The following is a 21,186-nucleotide window of genomic DNA, read 5'->3' as shown; positions in this document are numbered from 1 at the left end:
TCTATTTGGCTGCTGATGAAAACAGCGGATGTTATTACATGGCAGAGATCCTGAATACTCTTGAAGATTTCATTGTATCAGCCATATGTTGAGGAGAATCTGTGTCACAACGTTCTATAATTGGGTAATCGTTCATTACTATATACAATGGCAGTATCATACTGTTAAGGGCATTCGATAGCTGCAGAAAACTACTGGAATCGGATTCATACAGTCAATGAGTACTTGGATCTTAGCTCTTCAACAGGGTCATTCATTATATGCAAGTTCTTCGATGGTTCACGAAACCATTTAGTTCCACATCCGGACACATCTCCGAAGGAGGTTTCATAAAGTCATGACATTCTCCTAAAAAGCCACACACATATCAATCTGAATACCTAGCCGCTCTTATCATCGCAGCTAGGAAATGTATTCCATAACGGACCCCGTCAATAATAGCGATCTCACGCGGCAAAATTCTCTTCAGCATCCTCTCCAAAGGCGCCATTCCCGCACATCCAAGAATGATACAACGCGCGCCGCTCTCAATCAAAGTGGTGGTGCACTCCTCAATCCTCTTCAGAACCACATCTTGCGGCTTCGACTCTAATTCCAACACTCCCAAGCCCGTGGCAATAACACCAGCGCTAGAACGCTGTGCCCCTAATGCAAGAACCGACGAGGTCAGAATAGGCTGCCAGGCCATCGCCGTCGTCACAATCCCAAACTTCCTCTCCATCATCGCAGCCGCCTGCAACGAAGCCTGGAATATCCCCATGATCGGCACATCTGTGTTCTCACGCAGGATCGGCACTAGCGGATGATCCGAGAAGCAGCAGATGAGAATACCGTCCACCGGAGATTCCGCTATCCGGCCTAGGATTTTGGGGAGGAGAAGCGCTGCTGATTGCACAGAATGCGTCTGGTTCTCAATGGCTGGCGGACAGCCGGGCACGTCTGAGCCATCGACGAACTCGAGTGATATGTTTGGGAGTCCGGAATAGAGATGTGCCAAATTTTCGGTCATGGAGCTGGTGGAGTTGGGATTCACCAGCAGCAGACGACAATCAGCAGATCCGGACGAAGCCATGATTCAGGCCTTCTTCTGCCAGCATGAAGTTGTTGCCTTGTGTAAAGACGTTAGATGCGCGCAGGCATCTAAGCAAAGTTTCTTGCAGGAGTGGGCATAATAATCGAAATCATATTTATATCATGACTAGGGTGTAGTCATGTGACTAGCAATACCTGACTCGCAAGTGGGATCTCCCACTTCCCCACATCTTCCGTCGCTACCCGTCACTACCCCTGCACAACGACGTCGTCGTTCTCCACCTGTTTACTTCCCCAGACTTTCCGCACCTCTCTCCCCTCTGCTTCTTCCTTCACTTCTGCCATGATCTCGTAGCATTACTTTTCGATTATTGTTTTTCTATCATGTATTTCTTGCTCAGCGCGTGCTTTACCCTCTGTATAGGGGCCGCACAAGCTCTCAAAGGTCCAGATTACGAGTCTCTGCCACTCGACACTATCTTTCCTGGGCCTTGGGAACGCTATATTCGGGCACCAGTCAATAAATCGCACATAGCGCCAGTCAAAATCTTTAACTTTGAGGGCGCAGTTGCAGGTGTACAAACGGTTTTGGAGGATGCGGAAGTCGGCGCAAATGGGGGCATTTCATGGGTAATCGGCCCTGGCGGTCTGGTTACTTTTGAATTCGAGGAGAATATCTCTGGAAGGTATGCGCCGATGTGATTGGTATAGTGTGAATTGTGCTAATGGGACAAAAGGGTGTGTTTTGAGGTTGATAGCCTCAAGAACGAACCCTACCTCGTGTTATCCTACTCTGAATCTCCCTTCTTTGCCGGTCGCGAACCAGATGCCACAGGCGACAGACAAGCCAGAGACTTGCCTCTGAAATTCTTGATTAAGCACACAGGATTGAATTGCGTTGCAAAGGGCTATAATCGGGGCGCCTTTAAGTACCTGACAGTTTTCATGCCGGAAACTGACGTGCCGACCGAAGAGAACGGATTCTGGCACGATGGACATTCTGCGCCGCAAAGGGGTGGCATGGTGGAGCAGAATCCTTCGTGGTACAGCTCAATTGGACAAAAGATACTTGGACGAAATCGACCGCGGAGAAGTGACATGGCGCAGGAACCTGCTGTCACCATTTCGTCTGTCTGGGTCAATTGCACGGCATTTCCTTCAAATCCAAATGGGCGCGCCTATACAGGATATTTCGAGAGCTCCTCGCCTCTTTTGAACCGTATCTGGTACGCGGGTGCCTGGACTTTGCAGCTCTCAACCATTGATCCACAAGAGGGAGGATCAATCATCGACTTCAATAGAAATTTTGACCACAACAACGCACCACAAGGAGCGTGGTATTCCAATTACACGGTCGCGAATGGTACTGTAGTCACCACCGATGGTGCCAAACGAGATCGAATGGTCTGGCCGGGAGACATGACTATTGCGGTTCCAGGAATTGCTGTGTCGACTTATGATATGTTGGCCGTAAGAAATGCCTTGGATACAATCTACGAGCATCAATATTCTGATGGGTCTATGCCTTACGCTGGGCCTCCAATGGGTGCATTTGGAGAGTTTAGTGACACGTACCATCTTCATACGTTAATGGGCACATATTTCTATATTCTCTATTCTGGAGATTTCGACTGGCTGAAGAGAAGATGGCCATCTTACATTCAAGCCCTGGAGGTTAGCATCAACAAGGTGGATGAATTTAATCTCCTCTACGTCTCTTCACCTTTCGACTGGAACCGTGCAGGTATGACAGGGCACAATATAGAAGCTTCATCCCTTCTCTACGAAGTCCTTGGCAACAGCATCAAGCTTGCTTCCTGGCTAGGTGAAAACATCCAAACCAGCGGCGAAAGTTGGGAGACAACTAGGTCACGTCTCAAGAAGGGAATTTCGACCCTCTACTGTCCGCAAGAAGGTCTATTCTCTGACAACAGAGGCCGACGTGGTTGCTTCGGGCCCGAAAAAGTCCTTCCTCAGGATGGGAATTCCTGGGTTTTAATGTCCCGAGCCGTCTCCCCGTCTCTTGCCTACAATGTATCTGAAAACCTAAGAGCGCGCTGGATCAAGTATGGCGCTCCCGCCGTCGAATTCCCCAACGTAATCTGCCCCTTTGCCTCATCCTTCGAACTTCTCGGCCACATCGGCGCCGGAAACCCCGATGCTGCTGTCGAGCTGATGGAACTGATGTGGGGCTACATGCTCGATGGCCCAGGGATGACGAATTCCACCCTCATAGAAAGCTACCGGATTGATGGCTACATTCATTATCCGCTCTATTGGTCTGATGCTCGGAACTCACACGCGCACGGTTGGTCGGCCGGTCCTACCACCGTTTTGATGCAGGGCATTCTGGGTATCAGCTTAACTAGCCCTCTGGGCCGGACATGGAAGATCGACCCTAATTTAACCAAGTGGTTAAGTTCCGCGCAAGGCGGCTTCGCGACCAAGCTAGGTAAATTCGAGGTGCAGATATCTCTCATGAGGAGCGCGAGTACAGGGAGGAGAGTAGAAGTACTTGTAGTGAGCGTCCCTGATGGGACGAGTGGGAGTATTGTCTGGGCAGGAAGAGAACAGTCCATCGATACGCGGGAGCAAGGGACGGAATTTCATTTCTTCCGCTATCTAGATGGGAGTCAAGCAGATCAGGCCCAGATTTGGAGTTTCGGGGACGCAGAAATGGAGTTTGTGAATGATGATACGTGGGTTAAACCTCCGGTTGAAGAGAGGCCAGAGGGAGTCGTCGATTGGGAGGCGTTAGAGCGAACTTATGCTCTTGAGGCGTTGAAATGGGATAGTATATTGAGCAAGTACTCGTAGATCTATCTTAAATTTCAATTTGGCTTATTGCCATAAAATCGATGACCAAGAGAACGCCACTATTCTCAGTGCTGACTAGATTACGGATATCGGCTGTATGGAGGCGGGCAGTGACAAGCGTGGGCTATGAACGAGAATGGGATTGCCCATATGGATATTTACATATTATGCTTCATCAAGTTCTTTGATGATGGATGAAAAGAATCAAACTGATTAAGAAGTTTGCAAATCGTGATTCATTGGATCTTCGTTATCTACCAGGTAAAAGCAAGCCAGTAGTTCAAATGCACCCATTCCATGTTCCACGCCTGAAACTCCACTGCAAAACGCTTATTCAACTTCGCAAATAACTTGGTGTCGAAGTCCAAGCTGCTGCAGCAATGACAATGACCACTTTTCATCCCAGGATTCAGTTTCCTGCGCCTTGAATTCCATGACAAAATATTCATTCACCATCTAAGCAAAATGTACGCCGTAGTGCTGATGCGGCGACCTAAAGAAATTCTCATTCCCTCTTCCATTGCTCGAACTCGGCCTCGAGATGTTCCTTGAGTCTCGCAAACCGATTACCGAAGTTCATGCCGCAGCGCCAGCACTTCATATCACTTTCCAAGTAGCGCTCCCGAGTGGGGTGCCTCCTAGCATCGTCCCTCATCAGTGGGAAGACGGCCAGGTCAACAAAGAAAGGTGTGGAGAAGGAATTGTAGTGTTTTCTGTGCTTAAGACTCTTCGAGAAACGGTCAACACTTATGACGTGAATGTGCAGGTGGTTCATGGAAGGGGTGGCGTGGACTCCGACTCTCACTTCCTTCTCCCAGTCTCTGCCACTGGGCAATGGCTGTCCGTCCTTGAGTGCAACCTCGCCATTCAAAACTGCCTCGCGCTCCTTGTCTTGAGCAGAGAAGGATCCGTACTTGCGTTGGAGTTCCTTCGCAACAAGCTTCTTGAGTTTGTCGGCATTTTCGCGGACAGAAGCGAGGAATTGGGGGTTTTCGAAGGCCTTGAATGGGTGCATTCTCTGGTGTTCAATAGAACGGGGTAGAAGGAGGCAGTGAACGCTGGACTTCGGATACTTGTCATAGATTGCGACAAAGTCATCATCGTAGAATATGATTTCAGACTTGGACTGGCTTTTCTTTTCGGGGTAGTTGATGTAGCTGCCAAGTTCGTCGCGTCGATCAAACTTGCCGGCGCCTACGCGGGAGGATCTTAGAGAGCGGTCAGGAGAGGATGTAATAGAGGCATTTTTTGGTTTAACTAGTAACCTGTTAGAAGCCACCCAGGAAGAGAGACAGTACGTACTTACAGTGGCTGAAGGGCGACGACGAGGCTGCCGACGAGGCTGATGTGGCGATGCCAGGGCTTGATGAAATGTCCGACATTCCGTCTTGAGTTTGCTCCACAAGCATAATTGGATATCAATGCAGTAGTGGTTGAATTGTACTTTTAGAAGCGACGTGATCGTGTTGTCGATCTACTCCTCGTGAAGGAGGAGAGTTGTTGTGAAGGGTGTCACGGGATAAATATGGGGCGCCGCGGAAAGTATTTTATATCATCACAACCCCTCGTGCCGGAGTTTACCCAGACGGTTAGCCGAATGTCAGCCTCGCGCTAAAAAGAACTTTCCCCACGACATCTCAATAGCCTTCTCGCCTTTGCTGTGTTTGTTCCCAGGAGTACATGGATTACCACCCGACACATCGCATTGCGACCAACGATGGTCAAAAAGGGGCAGTCAAAAGGGGCAAAGCCTGGCGGAGGTCAGGGAGCGAGCAAATCTTCCTCTACCACACCCGCGGCTGACGACAGTTTCATTGTCTTCTCCAACTCTGACAAGGATCCCAAGCCAAAAAGATCAGCCCAATCCTCTGCCGCGGGGTCGTCTGGTAAGGATGGCCCTGCGCTTCTGGACGAAGCACCCAAGAAACCCGATGTCAAGAAATTGATTGGGGGCGCGTCTTGGACAGGCAAATTGCCTGTAAACCTGCTTTCTGAACATTGCCAGAAGCAGAAATGGGAGAAACCAGAATATACAATGGTAAAAGCTCAATTCTTTCCTATGATAAGCTGCTAATCATTTCTGCCTGGCAGTCTAAAACCCCGGAAGGGTACTCCTCGATGGTAATCCTCAAAGCCAAGAACCCAAAGACCCAAGAGCTTACAACTCTCCCTCCCTTCAAACTTCCCCCGTCCCATAAACATCTCGCGGCGAAACCTACAGCTCTCGAAGCTAGACATTTCGCTGCTACGTACGCGCTGTTCCGGGTTTGCAGTATGCGAAATATACACATGATGCTTCCTCCCGATTATCGAAATTTATGGAAAGGAGATTTTGAGGCTTTGAAGAAAGAAGATGTGAAAGAAGGGAGGGGATGGATGTATGAAGCAGACCCCTTTGCGGCTCTTCGGGAGCGGGAGGAAGCGAAAGCTGTGATGGAAAAGAAGCGAAAGGAGCGAGAGCAGGAGAAGGCGAAGGCAGCAAATACACCTGGAGCACCTGGCGCAGCTGGGTTAGCTCTGAGGAATAGCGGTCCAGGTGGTGCTGGTTCTGGGGCCCATAATATCCACAGGGGTTGGACACGGGTACCAAAAATTGAAATGGGTAAACGGACACGTTCTGCTGTCGAGGCTCTAATACGGAAACACGCTATTTGGAATCCTCATGATGTTAAGATGTCAGAATTTCAAAGACATTCCATTATCAATGAGTTCAAAAATCTCGAATTCCGGCAGAGTCATATTGAGGAAGCCGTGGAGATTTGTAAGGATCGAGAAGAGACTTTGGAATGGCTTCTTATCCATGTGCCTGAAGATGATCTTCCCAGATGGGCTTTGCCTGAGGGATATGTAGCTGGCATCAGCATGGCGAGCAACGATCTCAAGAGAGAAGGCGCGATCAAACGACTAGCTGAAGCAGGCTACTCTCAGGATCTTTGCAAGCAAGTGTACGATGTCAGTAATGATGAGGGGAAAGCTGCAGAGGCTTTGCAGCACATTCTGATATCTAGTGGACAAGATCAACCTCCTCCTGAACCCGAAGAGTCTTGGGCATCTGAAGACTCGAAAGAAGTTTCAGAAAGCATATGGGAAGAAGAACAAGCAAGCCTTCATGCTGTATTCGGGGAGAATTATTCCCGCCCTTCGAAAGATATTTGCAGAATTGCCTTTAAGCCATCAAACCGCGGAAGGAATGCCCCGGTTGAGCCAATTATCCAATTCAGACGGACTCCAGAGTACCCCCAGAAGGTGCCAGTCATCTCGGTTCATGCCACAATTCCGGCTTATATACGTCTTAGCATCCTGAAGAGATGCATCTCCCACGCAATGGAAAATTACCTTGGTGAGCAGATGCTATTTTTCCTCATCGACTGGGCGGAACAGAATTTCTACAGTATTCTCGAAAAACCTGGGAAGCTACGAGATGTATCAGCGGCTGCATCCACGGTTAGTGAGGTGCAACCGATCCGACGAAAGAAACAACATATCCCCAGACATCCCAGACCGATTACATGGACACCCAATCAAAAGAGTAAAGATGATTGGATAAGGCGACAAGTCGATCCAAAATTACAGTCTCAGATTCAAGCAAGGAGGACACTGCCGGCTTGGGAGATGAAAGAGACCATAGTTGATGTGGTGAACTCGCATCAAGTCACGATCATCTCTGGTGAGACCGGTTCAGGTAAATCCACCCAGTCAGCCCAGTTCATACTCGACGATATGTACCAGAGGGCTTTAGGTGAATGTGCAAAGATCATGTAGGCTTTACATTACCCCTTCTATGATGACAGCTAACCAGGTCCAGTTGTACACAACCTCGAAGGATTTCGGCTCTTGGGTTAGCGGACCGAGTGAGCGATGAACGTTGTTCTGCGGTAGGTCAAGAAGTTGGTTACATCATCAGAGGAGAATCGAAAACATCGCATAACACTAAAATCACATTCGTTACTACCGGTGTGTTGCTCCGAAGACTGCAAACTTCTGGAGGTAGTAGTGACGATGTTGTCGCTTCTCTCGCGGATATCAGCCACGTGATAATTGATGAAGTTCACGAGAGAAGTCTTGACACGGATTTCTTGCTAGTGCTTCTAAGAGACGTGTTGAAGAAGAGAAAAGATCTCAAGCTCATTCTAATGAGTGCCACTCTCGATGCTGGGGTCTTCGAAGATTATTTCAAATCAGAAGGCAAGGTTGGCAGAGTTGAGATCAGCGGCCGGACATATCCTGTCGAAGATTATTATCTCGACGATGTCATTCGAATGACGGGTTTTAATGCTGGCCGTGGTGGAAAACCACAGGACGACGATGCGGACACGGCTGGAATGGACTCTGATGTAAAGGCGGCGATCCAGAGCCTCGGAATGCGAATCAACTACGATTTGATAGCTCAAACCGTGAAAGAGATCGATGCAGAACTTACCCATCTGAAGCAAGATGGTGGTATACTTATTTTCTTACCCGGCGTGATGGAAATAAGCAGAGCACTCGATCATCTCCGATCGATACCCAACCTTCATGCTCTACCCCTTCATGCCTCGCTACAATCTTCCGAGCAACGCCGCGTATTCCCTCATGCACCATATGGGAAGCGAAAAGTAGTGGTTGCAACTAACGTTGCGGAAACGTCCATTACTATTGATGATATAGTAGCAGTGATTGACACTGGCCGCGTCAAGGAAACATCCTACGACCCTCAAAATAACATGCGAAAATTGGAAGAAGTCTGGGCATCTCGCGCGGCATGTAAACAGCGACGAGGGAGAGCCGGTCGAGTGCAGGCTGGAAAATGCTACAAACTGTACACGCGAAATGCTGAGATGACAAAAATGGCAGAGCGGCCAGAGCCGGAAATCAGACGTGTACCGCTTGAACAGCTCTGCTTGTCAGTTCGTGCAATGGGTATCAAGGACGTCGGTGCTTTTCTGGCAAGCGCTCTGACACCGCCAGAGAGCATGGCGGTAGATGGGGCTATGGATTTGCTTGGCCGGATGGGAGCACTCGACGGTGATGACCTTACTGCCCTCGGTCAACACTTGAGTATGATCCCGGCCGATCTACGGTGTGGCAAGTTGATGGTCTACGGAGCTATGTTTGGGTGTCTGGATTCCTGCGTTAGCATTGCTGCTATACTAACGATCAAGAGTCCTTTTGTCAGCCCGCAGGAAAAGCGAGAGGAGGCAAAGGCTGCGAGAGCGAAGTTTGCTGGAAACCAGGGAGATTTGATCGGTGATTTGAAAGCGTTTCAGCAATGGGATGAGATGATGGAGAACCGAAGGTACTTCTTCTCCTTGTTATATCCCACTATAAATGTACTAACAGATCACAGCATTCGACAAGGAGAAGTACGAAACTGGTGTTCCGAAAACTTCCTCTCCTACCAAACCCTCTCCGATATTTCCTCCACCCGCGTCCAATATATCTCTTCCCTTCGCGAGCTCTCCTTCATCTCATCTTCAGCACCACCTCCCTCTAACCGAAACGCAAATACTTCCCTGTTGCGATCCCTAATTGCCTCCGCTTTCAACCCCCAAATCGCACGAATCGACTTCCCCGATAAGAAGTTCGCCGCCTCCATTTCTGGTGCCGTAGAGCTTGACCCCGAAGCCAAAACAATCAAGTACTTCAACCAAGAGAACGGGCGCGTCTTCGTCCACCCCTCTTCCACCGTCTTCGATGCCCAGACCTTCCCTGGTAACTCCGTATACATGGCATACTTCAATAAGATGGCGACGAGCAAGGTTTTTATCCGAGATCTGACCCCGTTCAATGCATATACGGCATTGTTATTTTGTGGGGAGATTACGCTCGATACCCTAGGTAGGGGTCTGGTGGTAGATGGCTGGTTGAGGTTGAGAGGCTGGGCAAGGATTGGGGTGTTGGTTAGTAGGTTGAGGGGGATGTTAGATGAGGTGCTGCAGAAGAAGATCGATGACCCGGGGGCAGAGATGGGAGGTGATGAAGTGGTTAAGCTGGTGAGCCGGTTGGTGGAGTTAGATGGTTTGGATCAGTAGAGTACACCACGTGATCTACCGTCGTGATCTACCGTCTTGGATCATGAGTACCTTAAGCCTTGGAATTGGATATTGGCTTAGATAGAATCAGGTCAATAATCCATCACAATACTTAGATGTTCGAAATCAAGACGGGGTAAGTAGAATCTTCAGTGAGGTATAGATGCATTAATATACAAGCACCCGAATTTGAAGCAATCTAAATACCATTTGAACCAGACACCGGTCTGCTCTTTGTGCTTCCAGCTATTTATTCCCAATGTCCGAAATCCCAATGTTCGGATACCATGAACGCCATGAAAACAGAATCCCCTCTCACCTACCTACAACACCCTTCTTTCAAACTTGTGAGGAATTCCCCACCGGTTTCGGGGCAAAGCCAATCTGGCCATGTGAAGGGTATTTCGAATCCACACTTCCGTTCTCGTCACCAAGGTCGAAGACGACCAGCTGACTCATCATGAACACGTCTCCCAGGATAGCATCCCACGCCTGGCCGCTCCCGGCGTTGTTGATGCCGGCGTGGCACATGCCGTCGTTGTTGCCGGTTGGGTTGCCGATGATGTACTCGCCGGGAATGACGGCCTGGTATGGCTTGGTGCTGATGCCGCCGGAGCCGCCGGGTTGCACGAGGGTGCTTACTGGCTGCGGGGGCGTGAAGGTAATGGTGAGGTTGGGGAGCTTGGCGGCTGCCGGGTCGCAGGGTACGAGGTAGTTGCCGGTAGATACTAGCTTTGCGCTGGGAACGGCGGAGAAATATTCGAGTGTGGCTGCGGGGGGCAACAGGAGGTTGGTAGTGCCGGAATCTATTGATAATATTTCAGTACAGTGTATGAAATTTCAAAAATTTAAAATACTGACCGATCAGGACCTTCCAACTATCAGACTTCGAGGCGTTGGTGCCAATGGCGTACCCGCTGGTTTCCACTATCCAATAATTCCAATTACGAACAGGCATATAGGTAATTGGAGTGCTGAATCTCGCCTGGTCGATGTAGCCAAAATTGTACACGCCCTTCTGCTTATAATTAAGGTCGGCAGTAAAGAGACCCTCTGCCAGCTGCGGGTACGCATTCTCTATAAATGTCATTTGTGGATCAGGATGGCCCCATCGGAAAAGGCCCAAGAACCCGCCGCTTTTAGTACTAACTTTCTAGGCGTTAGTTCAGGATATAGCAATGGAGATTAAGTGACTGGAAGTCGAAAGAGGGGCCTCACCGGCGTTCAATGCGGATTTTGTTGCTGAGGGGCTTTGTGGGTGGCCGTTGTTGACCGACTTGCTGCCACTGTTAAATCCTACGCCCATGATACCATCCAGCCCGTGGTCCGCAGCGTCATTTGCGTCTACGCTGGTAGCGCACCCGACAGCTTGGTTCGCTGTGATGCTTCCAGTTGTAACTCGATCCATGTAAACGTCGCCCTTGGCATAACCCGAGCCGTACTTCACATCGAATGAGGACCCATCCAGTTTTGTGCCTGTCGATGGGTTGTACAGATCATGTCCCGACCCCACTTTAGCACCGTCACAAAACAACCATCTGTAAAGTGTATCAGCTAGAGTTGATGCTAAAATGGTAGAAACAGGTCTTACAAGTCGGCAGATCCGGTGTCCAATTGCACATTAAACGTTTTGTTCGCGATCTGGATTGGAATCAACCACTCAATGCCTTGTGCCAACGTTGTCACTACAGACGTCGTACTTGTTCCTCTTTTAAGCAAGCCAGGTCCTCGCAGAGAACGGTCGTCCACAGGAGCTGCAAACCCAAGACCAGTAAGCAAGGACAAGATAAAGATATGGCGGTTCATTTTCACTTGTTTTTTGCGACGGCGACGGTCGCGATAAACGAGATGAAAACGTAACTTAACGTAAGATTCAGGGAAATTCTAGGCGCGAGAGATGGTGGCATACTTAAGGAAAATTTTTGATCCTGTCTACGGTGGTGCCGAAGGAGGCAACCCATGGTTGGATCATGGATTCAAAGGATGATTTTGAGCAAGCTCTTCGAGCCCAGCCTCGGATGCCACATTTTAATGTGGCTACCAATCAGATAGTTGTGGGAAAAGACTTAAATGGAGATGCTCGCACTTGTCGAGAGGGTATTCTTGAAGCGTGATATTGCAATGAGAATATAGGGTGATAGCGTTCAGAGTCAACACCGATGTACCAAGGGCTTAAGACTTAAGTCTTCTGATCAGTCCTGCAGGGCACAGAACCCAGAGTTGTAGCCGTCTGTACTTCTGATATCTTTTCTTCCAATCAAAATCGAGTTGTCTCTCGCACAGACACATTTCCCTCTCATTAGAACTTAGAATTCGGGACCAGCATTATGATGGAATCTGATTCCCTATTGTCGTCCGCGGCGGAAAATTTAGAAGATAGACAAAGGCAGGGCGTCGCGAAACTGAAGCCACAAAGGTGCCAGGAGCAGTCTTCCATTAGGATTCTTGTCGGGAGGTTTAAACCATGAGATGCAATGAATTGCATTGGGAGGAGTGAAGATGAAGAGAGGAAGAGGCTGAGGCTAAGGCTGACGGACTTCCCGCTCCGCTGCTAAAAATATCATCTCGCTTAGATATGTCACGTGCTGATAGAGGGGTTCCGGAGGATTACAATAGCAAGCGTCGAACATCATCGGGTTCGCAGCTATGTATGTAGGTACTGTAAGTCTGTAACTCCATAAGGCAGATAGTTATAGGTACAGGTAGGTAGGTAAAGTAGCTAAGCATATACAGGTCTGTAACCTGACACCCTCCGAGATCTTTTGACACCCCCGGAGCCGATAGCCGCTACAAACTATGTAGTGCACCGGCTCGAACAAGTCAAATAAACCAGAATATCAAAGATTAAAAGTAAAGGAAGAAGTTCATATTGTCATTAATTATCAGAGATTTGAGTTCCCGCTGAGATGAAGACCGTTTGGACTGGGAACCTGGAACCGAGTGCTGGGAATATGCTGGTTGAAACGCGTTTGGGAGCTGATGCCACAAGTATGTTCATATGGGACTGTTAACCTATATTTCTTTTACACTCCGGGACCACGTATCAAGGTGTTACGCCATGCAAATGCCTCGAGACAAACGCCGAACCATGCACCAATTTTCCTTCCGTAAACGTTCAGACGCACCCACTACCGTACTTCATTTGTGTTTCTCGCGCTTCTGGCGCCGCTCAAACTTCTGCTGCCGCTCCAGGTCTTCCGTCATGCTCTCCCAGTCTGGCGTAACCACCAGCTTGCCCATGATCTGGCCCATACCCGTCGCGGTACCCTCACCCGTACTCTTGCCATCCTTATCGAGGCAACCTTTCGAATCGACAAGAACACCCATAGTCAAAAAGCTGGTCTCAATCCCACGTCCTACTAACATGCGGCTACCACCCCAATCTAACTCCACACGTCCTGATTCTCGCACAATCAGCTTGCCCACGAAGCCTTCTTCGTCGGCCAGCCTTTCTCTGCCCTTCTTGTTCGTTGGTTCCTCGTCCTCCTTTTTGATTATGATCTCCTCCCCCTCCACCTTCACATCTTTCGTCAAATCAACGGCATTCTTGTCTGCGGAACCCGTGAGCTCAACATCACCTTCTGCCTTCTTTTCTCCCGTCACTATAGGTTTTGGATCCTTGGCCGGGTTGTAGAGCTTCGGCATGACTGGCGGGAATTGGAAGAGGTAGAGACGGCCTTCCTTCCTATCGACTGGCTTCTCAGCATCCATATCGATGTCGCCTTCTGCATCCTTCTCCTTTCCTTTCTCCGTGGAGGGGCCTAGCATGCCTCCCAACTCCTCTGTTAAGATAGCCAGGTCCTCAAGATGGCGCTCCCACTCTGCGCGATCTTCTTCGGTCTGAATAACGAACTTGTTTCCCTTCTTCTTGCTAGGAGCTTTCTTCCTCAGCTGGTTCGGGGACTCGGGCTCGTTTTTCTTTACCACCACATCGGTGCCGAGCTCATCAATTGTTTGCTTGAAGTCGGGCGCTGATGAACTTGACGCTTCGAGGTTGGGCTCAGGAGAATGTAATCGGTTGATCATCTCCGCAGGCTCGACAGGTTCGTCTTTGATTCGCACTTCATCATCGTCGTCCTGGTAGACGCCTTTGAATCTTTTCTCCTCCGTTGGGGGGGCAGGGAGTGTTGCACCTTCGTCAGCCAAGACTGTATCTGAATCGGATTTGTTTTCAGTAGATGGGTCCTCTGAAGGCCCACTGGTGACTTGTGACTTGCGCTCCTTGTGCTCCTGTCGATATAATCTAACGGGCTTGAGGCCACCTTTGGCAGAACCGGCTATAGCTTTTCCCTTGCCTTTGGTATCAGAAGCGACTTGTTCGTCCTCATCGTCAGAGATAAGATTGATCTGCTCTATATCTATGCGCGGTACGTCTTCGTCTTCGTCGGGGTATTGCGGGTCGGCTATGACATATGGGTTGCTTCCAGAGCCGGTGCCAAACCGTACACCTGGTATACTTCCGTTCTGGGATTTTGAACCTGAGGTTACTGTGAATCCCCCGCCGCCCCCTCCACCTTCGCGCTTTATCCCGCTGCCAGGTGCGAACATTCCTGGTCTCTTGCCTGTGTGAAATCATCAGTTCGAGTACGTCATCCGTCCAACATTGTAAAACTTACTCATCTCAGGCGCAACGGCGAAAGGACCGCTGGCAACCCCGCGAACCGTCCCTCGACCTCTACCCATTGCATCGCCTCTGCCCCGTCCTCTGAATGCATTTCCTCTAGCCCTCGCTCTTGCAGCAGTTGCTGCAAGCGCAGCCAGCCGTTTGCTTTCCTGGTCCGCTAAAGCCTTCAATTCATCTGCAGTCCGACGCACATTCTTTGGCTTGAATTTGCTTTCCTTGCCTCTCCCCCTTGTACCACCCCTCGTCCCACTACCACTTGAGCCATCTGCGGCGCGTGTCTGCGAAGATGAGGCGGGGCGATTCGGTGTCGAAGCAGGTGTCTCAGTCGGTTGAGTTGCGGGGGAATTAATGGGATCCAAATCCATAGCACTTTGGCCATTCTCGGGGATTCCGGTAGTACCTGGTTCGATTTTGAGGGTTGGAGATCCAGCCATACTTGACTGATTCTCTGGGAGGGAAGAAGCGGGGCCAGATGATCCTCCTCGTCCGCCTCCCCCGCGACCTCTGACGGCTTTTGGTGGCATTGTGACTATGGCAGTCTTTGGGTCTCGATCAGAATGATTGTCAACTCATTGATCTGCCAATGGCATTCGAAATCGCGAGGCCGAGATATTCCTGGAAGACGGAGTGAATCCGCGTCAGAAGCTTCAACTTTTTTTGAGCCACAGCCTTCCGTGCACGGTCATTTTGTGCGCACCAATCATCGTGTGATTCGGCCGAGGCCGAAGGAAAGACACTGCTGGCGATGGAGAATGGCTATGTCTATATCTATATCTATATATATTTCGATTCTATACCTACTTTTTTTTACAACGTCTTAATTAATCTAATTCTTATCGTTCTTCTCAATTTCCATGTATCATCTAAACTAACCAACTGAAGTTACCCCGATAATACTATGAAGACTGCTTCCGCCACCACCACCACCACCACATTAAAACGCTGGACAATGATACTCTCTGGCAACATGAGAAGGGACCCGACAGATAGTAAAACTATTTTTCTCAGCATCAGTCAAGATGGCTGATGTCTATGATCGTCTACCTTGAGATGTTCTGGACCAATACGGTTACCGAAATAAAGACCAACTGTGCATCACTACCGTAATGCTCTTTCACACTGCACTTCACTTCCATAATTTCTTACCAATCGACAGAAGCTCTGTTTTCTAACACTCTCCATAGTCAGAAGTGCAATATGACCGTGTAAACCAAGTAGGTGATCCAGTCATGAGGTGGACTTGTCACCCTGCGCACATCCTCCTTCCTGGCTATTTGAATCCGGCTATGACATGTCACTCCACGCAGCTCCTCATAGAGCGCTTTCAGGGTGCAGTGAGTGACTAGGAACCGCGCTTTGGACCCTTTTGAAACACACGGAGATGGACTCAGCTTGCTTTTCCCCCCTTGCTTTGCTCATAGAGTTCAAGGACTATTCAAGCGCTATGCTTGTCTTCCCCGCCTGTTTATAACAACCCCCCCCCCCCCCCCGGTTTTTACTTCCTAACACCACCACAAGCCGCAAACCTTCTGCAACTCTTCTACAAGATCCTCACCACGGGAGAAAATCTCTACGTCAAGTTCTGATCCCAAACGATTCCTCCTCAATTATCTAGGGGTTCTCTTTGAACCAGTGGACAAGCGTCCCCGATGGTCATCGGTTTCTAGACCTCTACTTTTCTAATACTTCAGCGTCAAGTGACTACTTTGGTCCATTTAACTTTTCCGAACTGAAACAGAAGACTATTTTTCTAGATGTCATGGAGCAATCTATTATCTATCTATCCCTTTCGAACACTCCTCGACGAAGCTCATCGCACTGTATACCGTGGTTCCAGGTTGAGCAAGATCCACTGGGCAGTTGCAGAAAATTCCCTATGAGGAAAGGGTCTTTGAGATGCTTGAGAAACTTTCATCCTTCGAACGAGATGAGAATCCAGAAAGTACATGAGGATTATATGGTTTAAGGATTAACGACGCAATACATTTGCTTTGTCAGATTCGTCCAAATCCTACTAAAAAACCCGCTTGTTCAGGAGATTCAACAGCGATGGGGAAGGGTAGTCACGTGATATGCTCCTAGGTATCTTACAGGAAGGTAGGTACCTTAGGTAGGTATGGAGAAGAGAGAGCGTGTAGGGGTGGGGTAATCTAGGTTTCTAAAGAGCAGGCCGTGGAGAAAAGGAGAGGGGGTAGGAGTGATAGAGGTGGAGTTACTATCTTTTTTTTCAAATGAAGGGTAGAATGATTTTGAGGTAGGTAGAGAGGTGGGAAAAATCGGGGTGAGGATGCGCGACCTGCTAGGAAAAGGATCGCGCCGAGCCGTCATGATACCACTGTTAGGGGACCAAACTTCTACCTACACTGATGGTGCAATAATGACGAAGTCTAGCACTTCATAATATGTCACTTCATTCCTTTCTCTTCCTTTTCTTTCCTTGCTTCCTCCCCTTCACTTCATCTCGTATCAGAATCGAAAAAGGGAAAAAGAGAACCAAGCAAGAGAAGAAAAGCCAACAGAAATCCACACATACACACACAAGAACCATGGAACGATTCGTCCTAACCCACCTCATGGCCCTAAAGCTTCGCATCCGCCTCCTCATGTGCCACGCCAACACGCCGCACGAGAAGGAACTCATCACCCAGCTGTGCGTCGCCTTGTACGCGCGGATCCGACTCAAAGCACGCTCGGTCAGGAGACCGGCGGCCGTGGCTTCCAAACTTATAGATGAGGCGTGGCCAGCTGTGTTTCCGCGTGGGAGGCCCGAGAGGAAAAAGTTGGGGCCTTCGCCACTGAGACAGAGTTTGTGTGCTGTGGAGTTGGAGGTCGAGGAGGAGATAGAAGAGGCGGAGGAGGAGAAGGGGAAGGGAAAGGGGGATGGAGAAGGGGAAACCGATGGGGAGCTGGAGGTTAGGTACCCGCCTCGTCCGCCACCGAGACGATCTGCAGGACCTTCACCGCTGCGACAGAGCGAGAGCCTTTTGGAAGAACCAGACTTCTCTCAAGACCACAGCGCAGATGTAGCGGATGAAGAGCCTCTCCACCTCGGAGCCGGGGAAGGAGAGCCCGTGGAGATGCGCTCCGGGTGGTAGGCAGGCGATGAAGCAATATCGGATAAGACTGATACTTCCTGATCATCGCCAAGGACGGATTTCTATGCATTGGTCTTCACATTGCGATGCGAGACGCAGGATTCTTCAGAGGCATCCGTTGAACACCAACACAAGTTGTCGCGATCACGAGCTGGGGAGTGTGGGGACTGTTGGATGAGACCCAGCTTTCCCAAGTAGATTTTGAGATTGAAGCCGAATTTTGCAGGAGGTGCGGGAGTTAATCGTAGTATTCGACGCGGAGGAGGGAGAGGTTCGGGGGTTTCCAATCCTTGTTGGAGTGGTGAAAGCCCCATCCGAAACCAAACATGTACAATCTATATCAATAATCTCACTCTTAGTTTAAAGATAAAATGCACACACCTTCACTTTCCTAAGATCGCCATCGTCGTGAGTACAACCCTTTTGTCCCAGATGAGGAAGAGGAGTTTACCTTGCATGGCGTCAGAAGGTATTGTCACGTGATATAATAACCACGTGGCTACCCCTCGCTAGGTACTTGCCGAAAGTCTAATCTAGATGCGGCTAGAGCCGCACGCTATTCCGACGACACTTCATGCCGTCCCGCCCCGGAAGAAGCGGGGTCTGCGTCTCAGTGGCGGATGTGCAGGATGATTCAGGGACATGCGAATAATAACGGGCGTATCATTGGTTATCCGATATGTGTTGATATCCTCGAAATATCTATATATCACCATCACCAAACACCAAGAAGGGATTGATTAACCGTGTTTATTGATTGAGTTGACTGGCTGATAATATAGGAAACCCTTTCTGATGATCCATGACATCACTCCGCCCCCATTTTCCATCCTGGCCCACCACCCCGCGAGTCCCGGTGCCTTTGCCTACCACCCATGAGAAATGATCCCACGATCTCCATCCGCGGTCAATGTTTGCTAATGACACCTCTTATTGCTAAGTGATATATCCTCCACGACACAGCAGAACCCCACACAGCACACAAATTTCAAACGCGATTCCAATGAAACATGCAGGACGATCTCAACAGACAACCGAAGAAAACTCGTGTAGGATATCCGTGAATCGTAAAGGAGTGTGAGCCGGTACGCATCTCCACCGGGCCGCGTAAACAAAAACCAACAGATCAACTACATTGAACACCTTTCTGTTATACCAGACCACCGAACCAACCACCACACAACGATAAACAGAGCGATCAAGTAGATAAACGCCGTATGAAATAGAAGCACTGATGTTTCGCAAGCATTGCGTAGGTGAGGCGGCGACAGGCCGTGAGGCCGGTAGAGACGTAGAAGATTTTCCGAAAAAGACGATGAGAACCCGAGACGCTTTTGGGAGATATAGACCGAGGAGATTCACGCCCGAAGGACGCTGTAAGACACGGAAGAAGTGTCGCGATCGTGATATCTGATGTTTTCCTCATATATCATAGGTGCATATTGGCCTTATAACTACCGCTTTCTCTTCTTGCTCTTATCAGGACTTGCCTGCACTCCAGCCGTCAGTTCAGGGGGGAGGCTAGCTTCAGTGTTGACCTCATCCTTCTTGACAGGAACGCCCATGTGACGTCCGTACCGCCCCTTGCGACCATTTCCTTCATCTTCACTGACGCATTGATCTGCGCTGAGTCCAGCATCTTTGCACCGCTGACAAGGACGTTGACGATCACATCCCTTCTTGCTCTTGCGGCATCGTTGGCAGCGAGGCTTAGAAGAGAGATCCTCCTCATCGGTAGCAAGCTGTTGCTGAAAGTTCAAGGCGGATGCATTGGAAGTCTTGCGCGATTGAGAGGGCAGCGAGGTCGGGGAAATCGGTTTGGTGTTACCAGGCGTGCTAGCAGACTTCTTGGATTTTGCCTGTGCCGGACGAGAGGTCTTAGCTTTGGACTTGGTAGCCTTAGCGGCGGGCGCGCTTGTGCGAAGCTTGCCCACGATGGTGGACACGGTCTTGGGCTTAGCCATCTTTGCTTTATTGTTCTCAGCGTCATCCATGATTTCGTCCTGAAGACCAGGTCGGAATGTTCCATCACGGCCATCTTCATAGTCACCTTCGTCTCCGCTCGGCTCAGTGCTATCTTGACTTGGCAGGATATCGTCGAGATGTTGGCGGAATTTCTTGACAGCGCCAGGAGGCAGGATTGGGCTCGACTCGCGCTTTTGACGGCGAGCAGGTGGAAGCTCGATCTCACTCTCACTTTCATTGTCGCTGGTAGCTCCAGTTGAGGAGGCTACATCGGCCCTTCCACTAAAGGTATCATCAAGCGTCGAAGCAGATGTGCGACCGTGGGAGATGTTCGACATCTCACCCAATCTCATTAACTGAAGTGCGACATCCTTATCCTCTTCCGATACGCAACTCCCCACCGTTGGATCTGGTGTAGGGAGTATTCCGGGGCTGGTGTCATTCGATGCGCCACCAATTGACTGTCTATTCGGAGGACCGGAAGCACTACCTCGAGTGCGACGACCCTGCGCAGCAGGCGTTGAGTACATGCCAGGTTGCCCAAATCCATTGCTGTAGCTCTGGGGAGATTGTAGCGGTTGTGGGTTGGAGAACGGGTTGTGCGAAGGGTTTGTGTAGGGGAAGGATGATCTTTGATGCTCAACGCGACGGGCGGGAGAAACGGAGGAATTGGAAGTTGCAGCAGGCATCTGCGGAGGAGCAAATAATGGCAGTTCCTGGGTCAGAAATAGTCAGTAGTTGGCGATTAATATTGAAATATGGTAGCGACTTACGGAGCTTTCAAACTTCGCTCTCTTGCGTCTACCACCCTCAACGATATTGTCTAAACTGATCTCGGTGTTGCCGATATGATCACTTTTGGTCCTGCTAGAGACAGAGCCGGGTGCTCCATCCCCACTGCTGTATCCGTTCATGGCGTCACTGTGGTTATCTGCAAAGCTGCCATGTGCGCTGGATCCTCGACTCTTGAAGCCGGATCGCGACCGACTCTTCTTCACAGCTGGAGGATTTGTATTCGCAGACGCACTCCGACGACCGCGGCCTCCATTAGGGGAAACGCTACGCTTGCGAGACGTTCTTGAAGCCGGCCTCGAGAGTGGTTGGCCGTAGCTAAGCGCCTGGGCTGGTTGGGGAGGGGGCATCTGGTGGCCGTCACCGGAATAGTAGGCATCTGCAACAACTGGTGACACTGTGTGGTACGGTGACGGGCCATACGCTCCTGGAGGAGGAGATGGCTCATCAATGACTCGAACGTAGACGACCATGTTGTTTCTGAGATTTTCATAACGTGCGATGAGCGTATTTCCTTGCTCATCCTCGAAGCTGACGCCTTTAGCACCTGTCGGGCCAGCGTAAAGCCCATAGAAGTTTTTGACAGTTGTCACAATTGAGTCGGTAGTATCATGAGGGAAGATCTGTACACGCATGGGTAGGCGCGCTCGATATTGGGGCGATTCGGGGAAAAGGAGTTCGAATGCGACACTCTTAGGTGTCGGGCTCCCAAATGGGGACGCATTTGAGTTGTGGGCAGTTGTCGAAGAGGCTTGGCCTCCGGAATATGATGCTGGTGGTGTTCTCATACGCTGATCTACGCTCCGTCCATCCATACTTTCCATTGTGTTCCGGGACGGATGTAAGTGTG

General features: G+C 49.8%; 8 protein-coding genes across 8 annotated transcripts; 3 read left to right on the top strand and 5 right to left on the bottom strand.

Annotated features, from left to right (window-relative positions):
- Window positions 1–248: 248 nt before the first annotated feature.
- M430DRAFT_36125 (hypothetical protein) lies at window positions 249–1,138 on the bottom strand. The gene has a single exon (XM_024866873.1). The coding sequence runs from the start codon at window positions 1,070–1,072 to the stop codon at window positions 368–370; it is 705 nt and encodes a 234-aa protein (XP_024718891.1). The 5' UTR covers window positions 1,073–1,138; the 3' UTR covers window positions 249–367.
- Window positions 1,139–1,367: 229 nt separating this feature from the next.
- On the top strand, window positions 1,368–3,973 carry M430DRAFT_60088 (glycoside hydrolase family 78 protein). The gene is made up of 2 exons (XM_024868841.1): window positions 1,368–1,718; window positions 1,770–3,973. The coding sequence occupies exons 1-2, from the start codon at window positions 1,417–1,419 to the stop codon at window positions 3,847–3,849; spliced, it is 2,382 nt and encodes a 793-aa protein (XP_024718890.1). The 5' UTR covers window positions 1,368–1,416; the 3' UTR covers window positions 3,850–3,973.
- A 106-nt stretch (window positions 3,974–4,079) lies between these two features.
- On the bottom strand, window positions 4,080–5,349 carry M430DRAFT_143332 (hypothetical protein). The gene is made up of 2 exons (XM_024862813.1): window positions 5,156–5,349; window positions 4,080–5,106 (listed from the first exon to the last, which is right to left on the bottom strand). Exons 1-2 carry the CDS (start codon window positions 5,256–5,258, stop codon window positions 4,355–4,357), a joined length of 855 nt encoding a protein of 284 aa, XP_024718889.1. The 5' UTR covers window positions 5,259–5,349; the 3' UTR covers window positions 4,080–4,354.
- A 217-nt stretch (window positions 5,350–5,566) lies between these two features.
- On the top strand, window positions 5,567–9,860 carry M430DRAFT_105264 (hypothetical protein; the record flags this gene model as incomplete). The annotated part of the gene is made up of 4 exons (XM_024860993.1): window positions 5,567–5,887; window positions 5,941–7,607; window positions 7,655–9,124; window positions 9,176–9,860. The coding sequence occupies 4 exons, from the start codon at window positions 5,567–5,569 to the stop codon at window positions 9,858–9,860; spliced, it is 4,143 nt and encodes a 1,380-aa protein (XP_024718888.1).
- Window positions 9,861–10,016: 156 nt separating this feature from the next.
- M430DRAFT_60085 (hypothetical protein) lies at window positions 10,017–11,821 on the bottom strand (the record flags this gene model as incomplete). The annotated part of the gene is made up of 5 exons (XM_024868840.1): window positions 10,017–10,666; window positions 10,722–11,009; window positions 11,079–11,398; window positions 11,452–11,614; window positions 11,770–11,821. 5 exons carry the CDS (start codon window positions 11,819–11,821, stop codon window positions 10,200–10,202), a joined length of 1,290 nt encoding a protein of 429 aa, XP_024718887.1. The 3' UTR covers window positions 10,017–10,199.
- Window positions 11,822–12,998: 1,177 nt separating this feature from the next.
- Window positions 12,999–15,008, bottom strand: M430DRAFT_52102 (hypothetical protein; the record flags this gene model as incomplete). The annotated part of the gene is made up of 2 exons (XM_024868273.1): window positions 12,999–14,422; window positions 14,477–15,008. The coding sequence occupies 2 exons, from the start codon at window positions 15,006–15,008 to the stop codon at window positions 12,999–13,001; spliced, it is 1,956 nt and encodes a 651-aa protein (XP_024718886.1).
- A 1,878-nt stretch (window positions 15,009–16,886) lies between these two features.
- M430DRAFT_29479 (hypothetical protein) lies at window positions 16,887–17,579 on the top strand (the record flags this gene model as incomplete). The annotated part of the gene is made up of 1 exon (XM_024865879.1): window positions 16,887–17,579. The coding sequence occupies one exon, from the start codon at window positions 16,887–16,889 to the stop codon at window positions 17,577–17,579; it is 693 nt and encodes a 230-aa protein (XP_024718885.1).
- Window positions 17,580–19,033: 1,454 nt separating this feature from the next.
- Window positions 19,034–21,160, bottom strand: M430DRAFT_105619 (hypothetical protein; the record flags this gene model as incomplete). The annotated part of the gene is made up of 2 exons (XM_024861017.1): window positions 19,034–20,260; window positions 20,318–21,160. The coding sequence occupies 2 exons, from the start codon at window positions 21,158–21,160 to the stop codon at window positions 19,034–19,036; spliced, it is 2,070 nt and encodes a 689-aa protein (XP_024718884.1).
- Window positions 21,161–21,186: the final 26 nt, after the last annotated feature.

Source organism: Amorphotheca resinae (assembly GCF_003019875.1).
Source record: "Amorphotheca resinae ATCC 22711 unplaced genomic scaffold M430scaffold_9, whole genome shotgun sequence".
Classification (NCBI taxonomy): Eukaryota; Fungi; Ascomycota; class Leotiomycetes; order Helotiales; family Amorphothecaceae; genus Amorphotheca; species Amorphotheca resinae.
The sequence above is the reverse complement of the archived record's forward strand: the minus strand, read 5'-3'. Positions and strand labels throughout refer to the sequence as shown.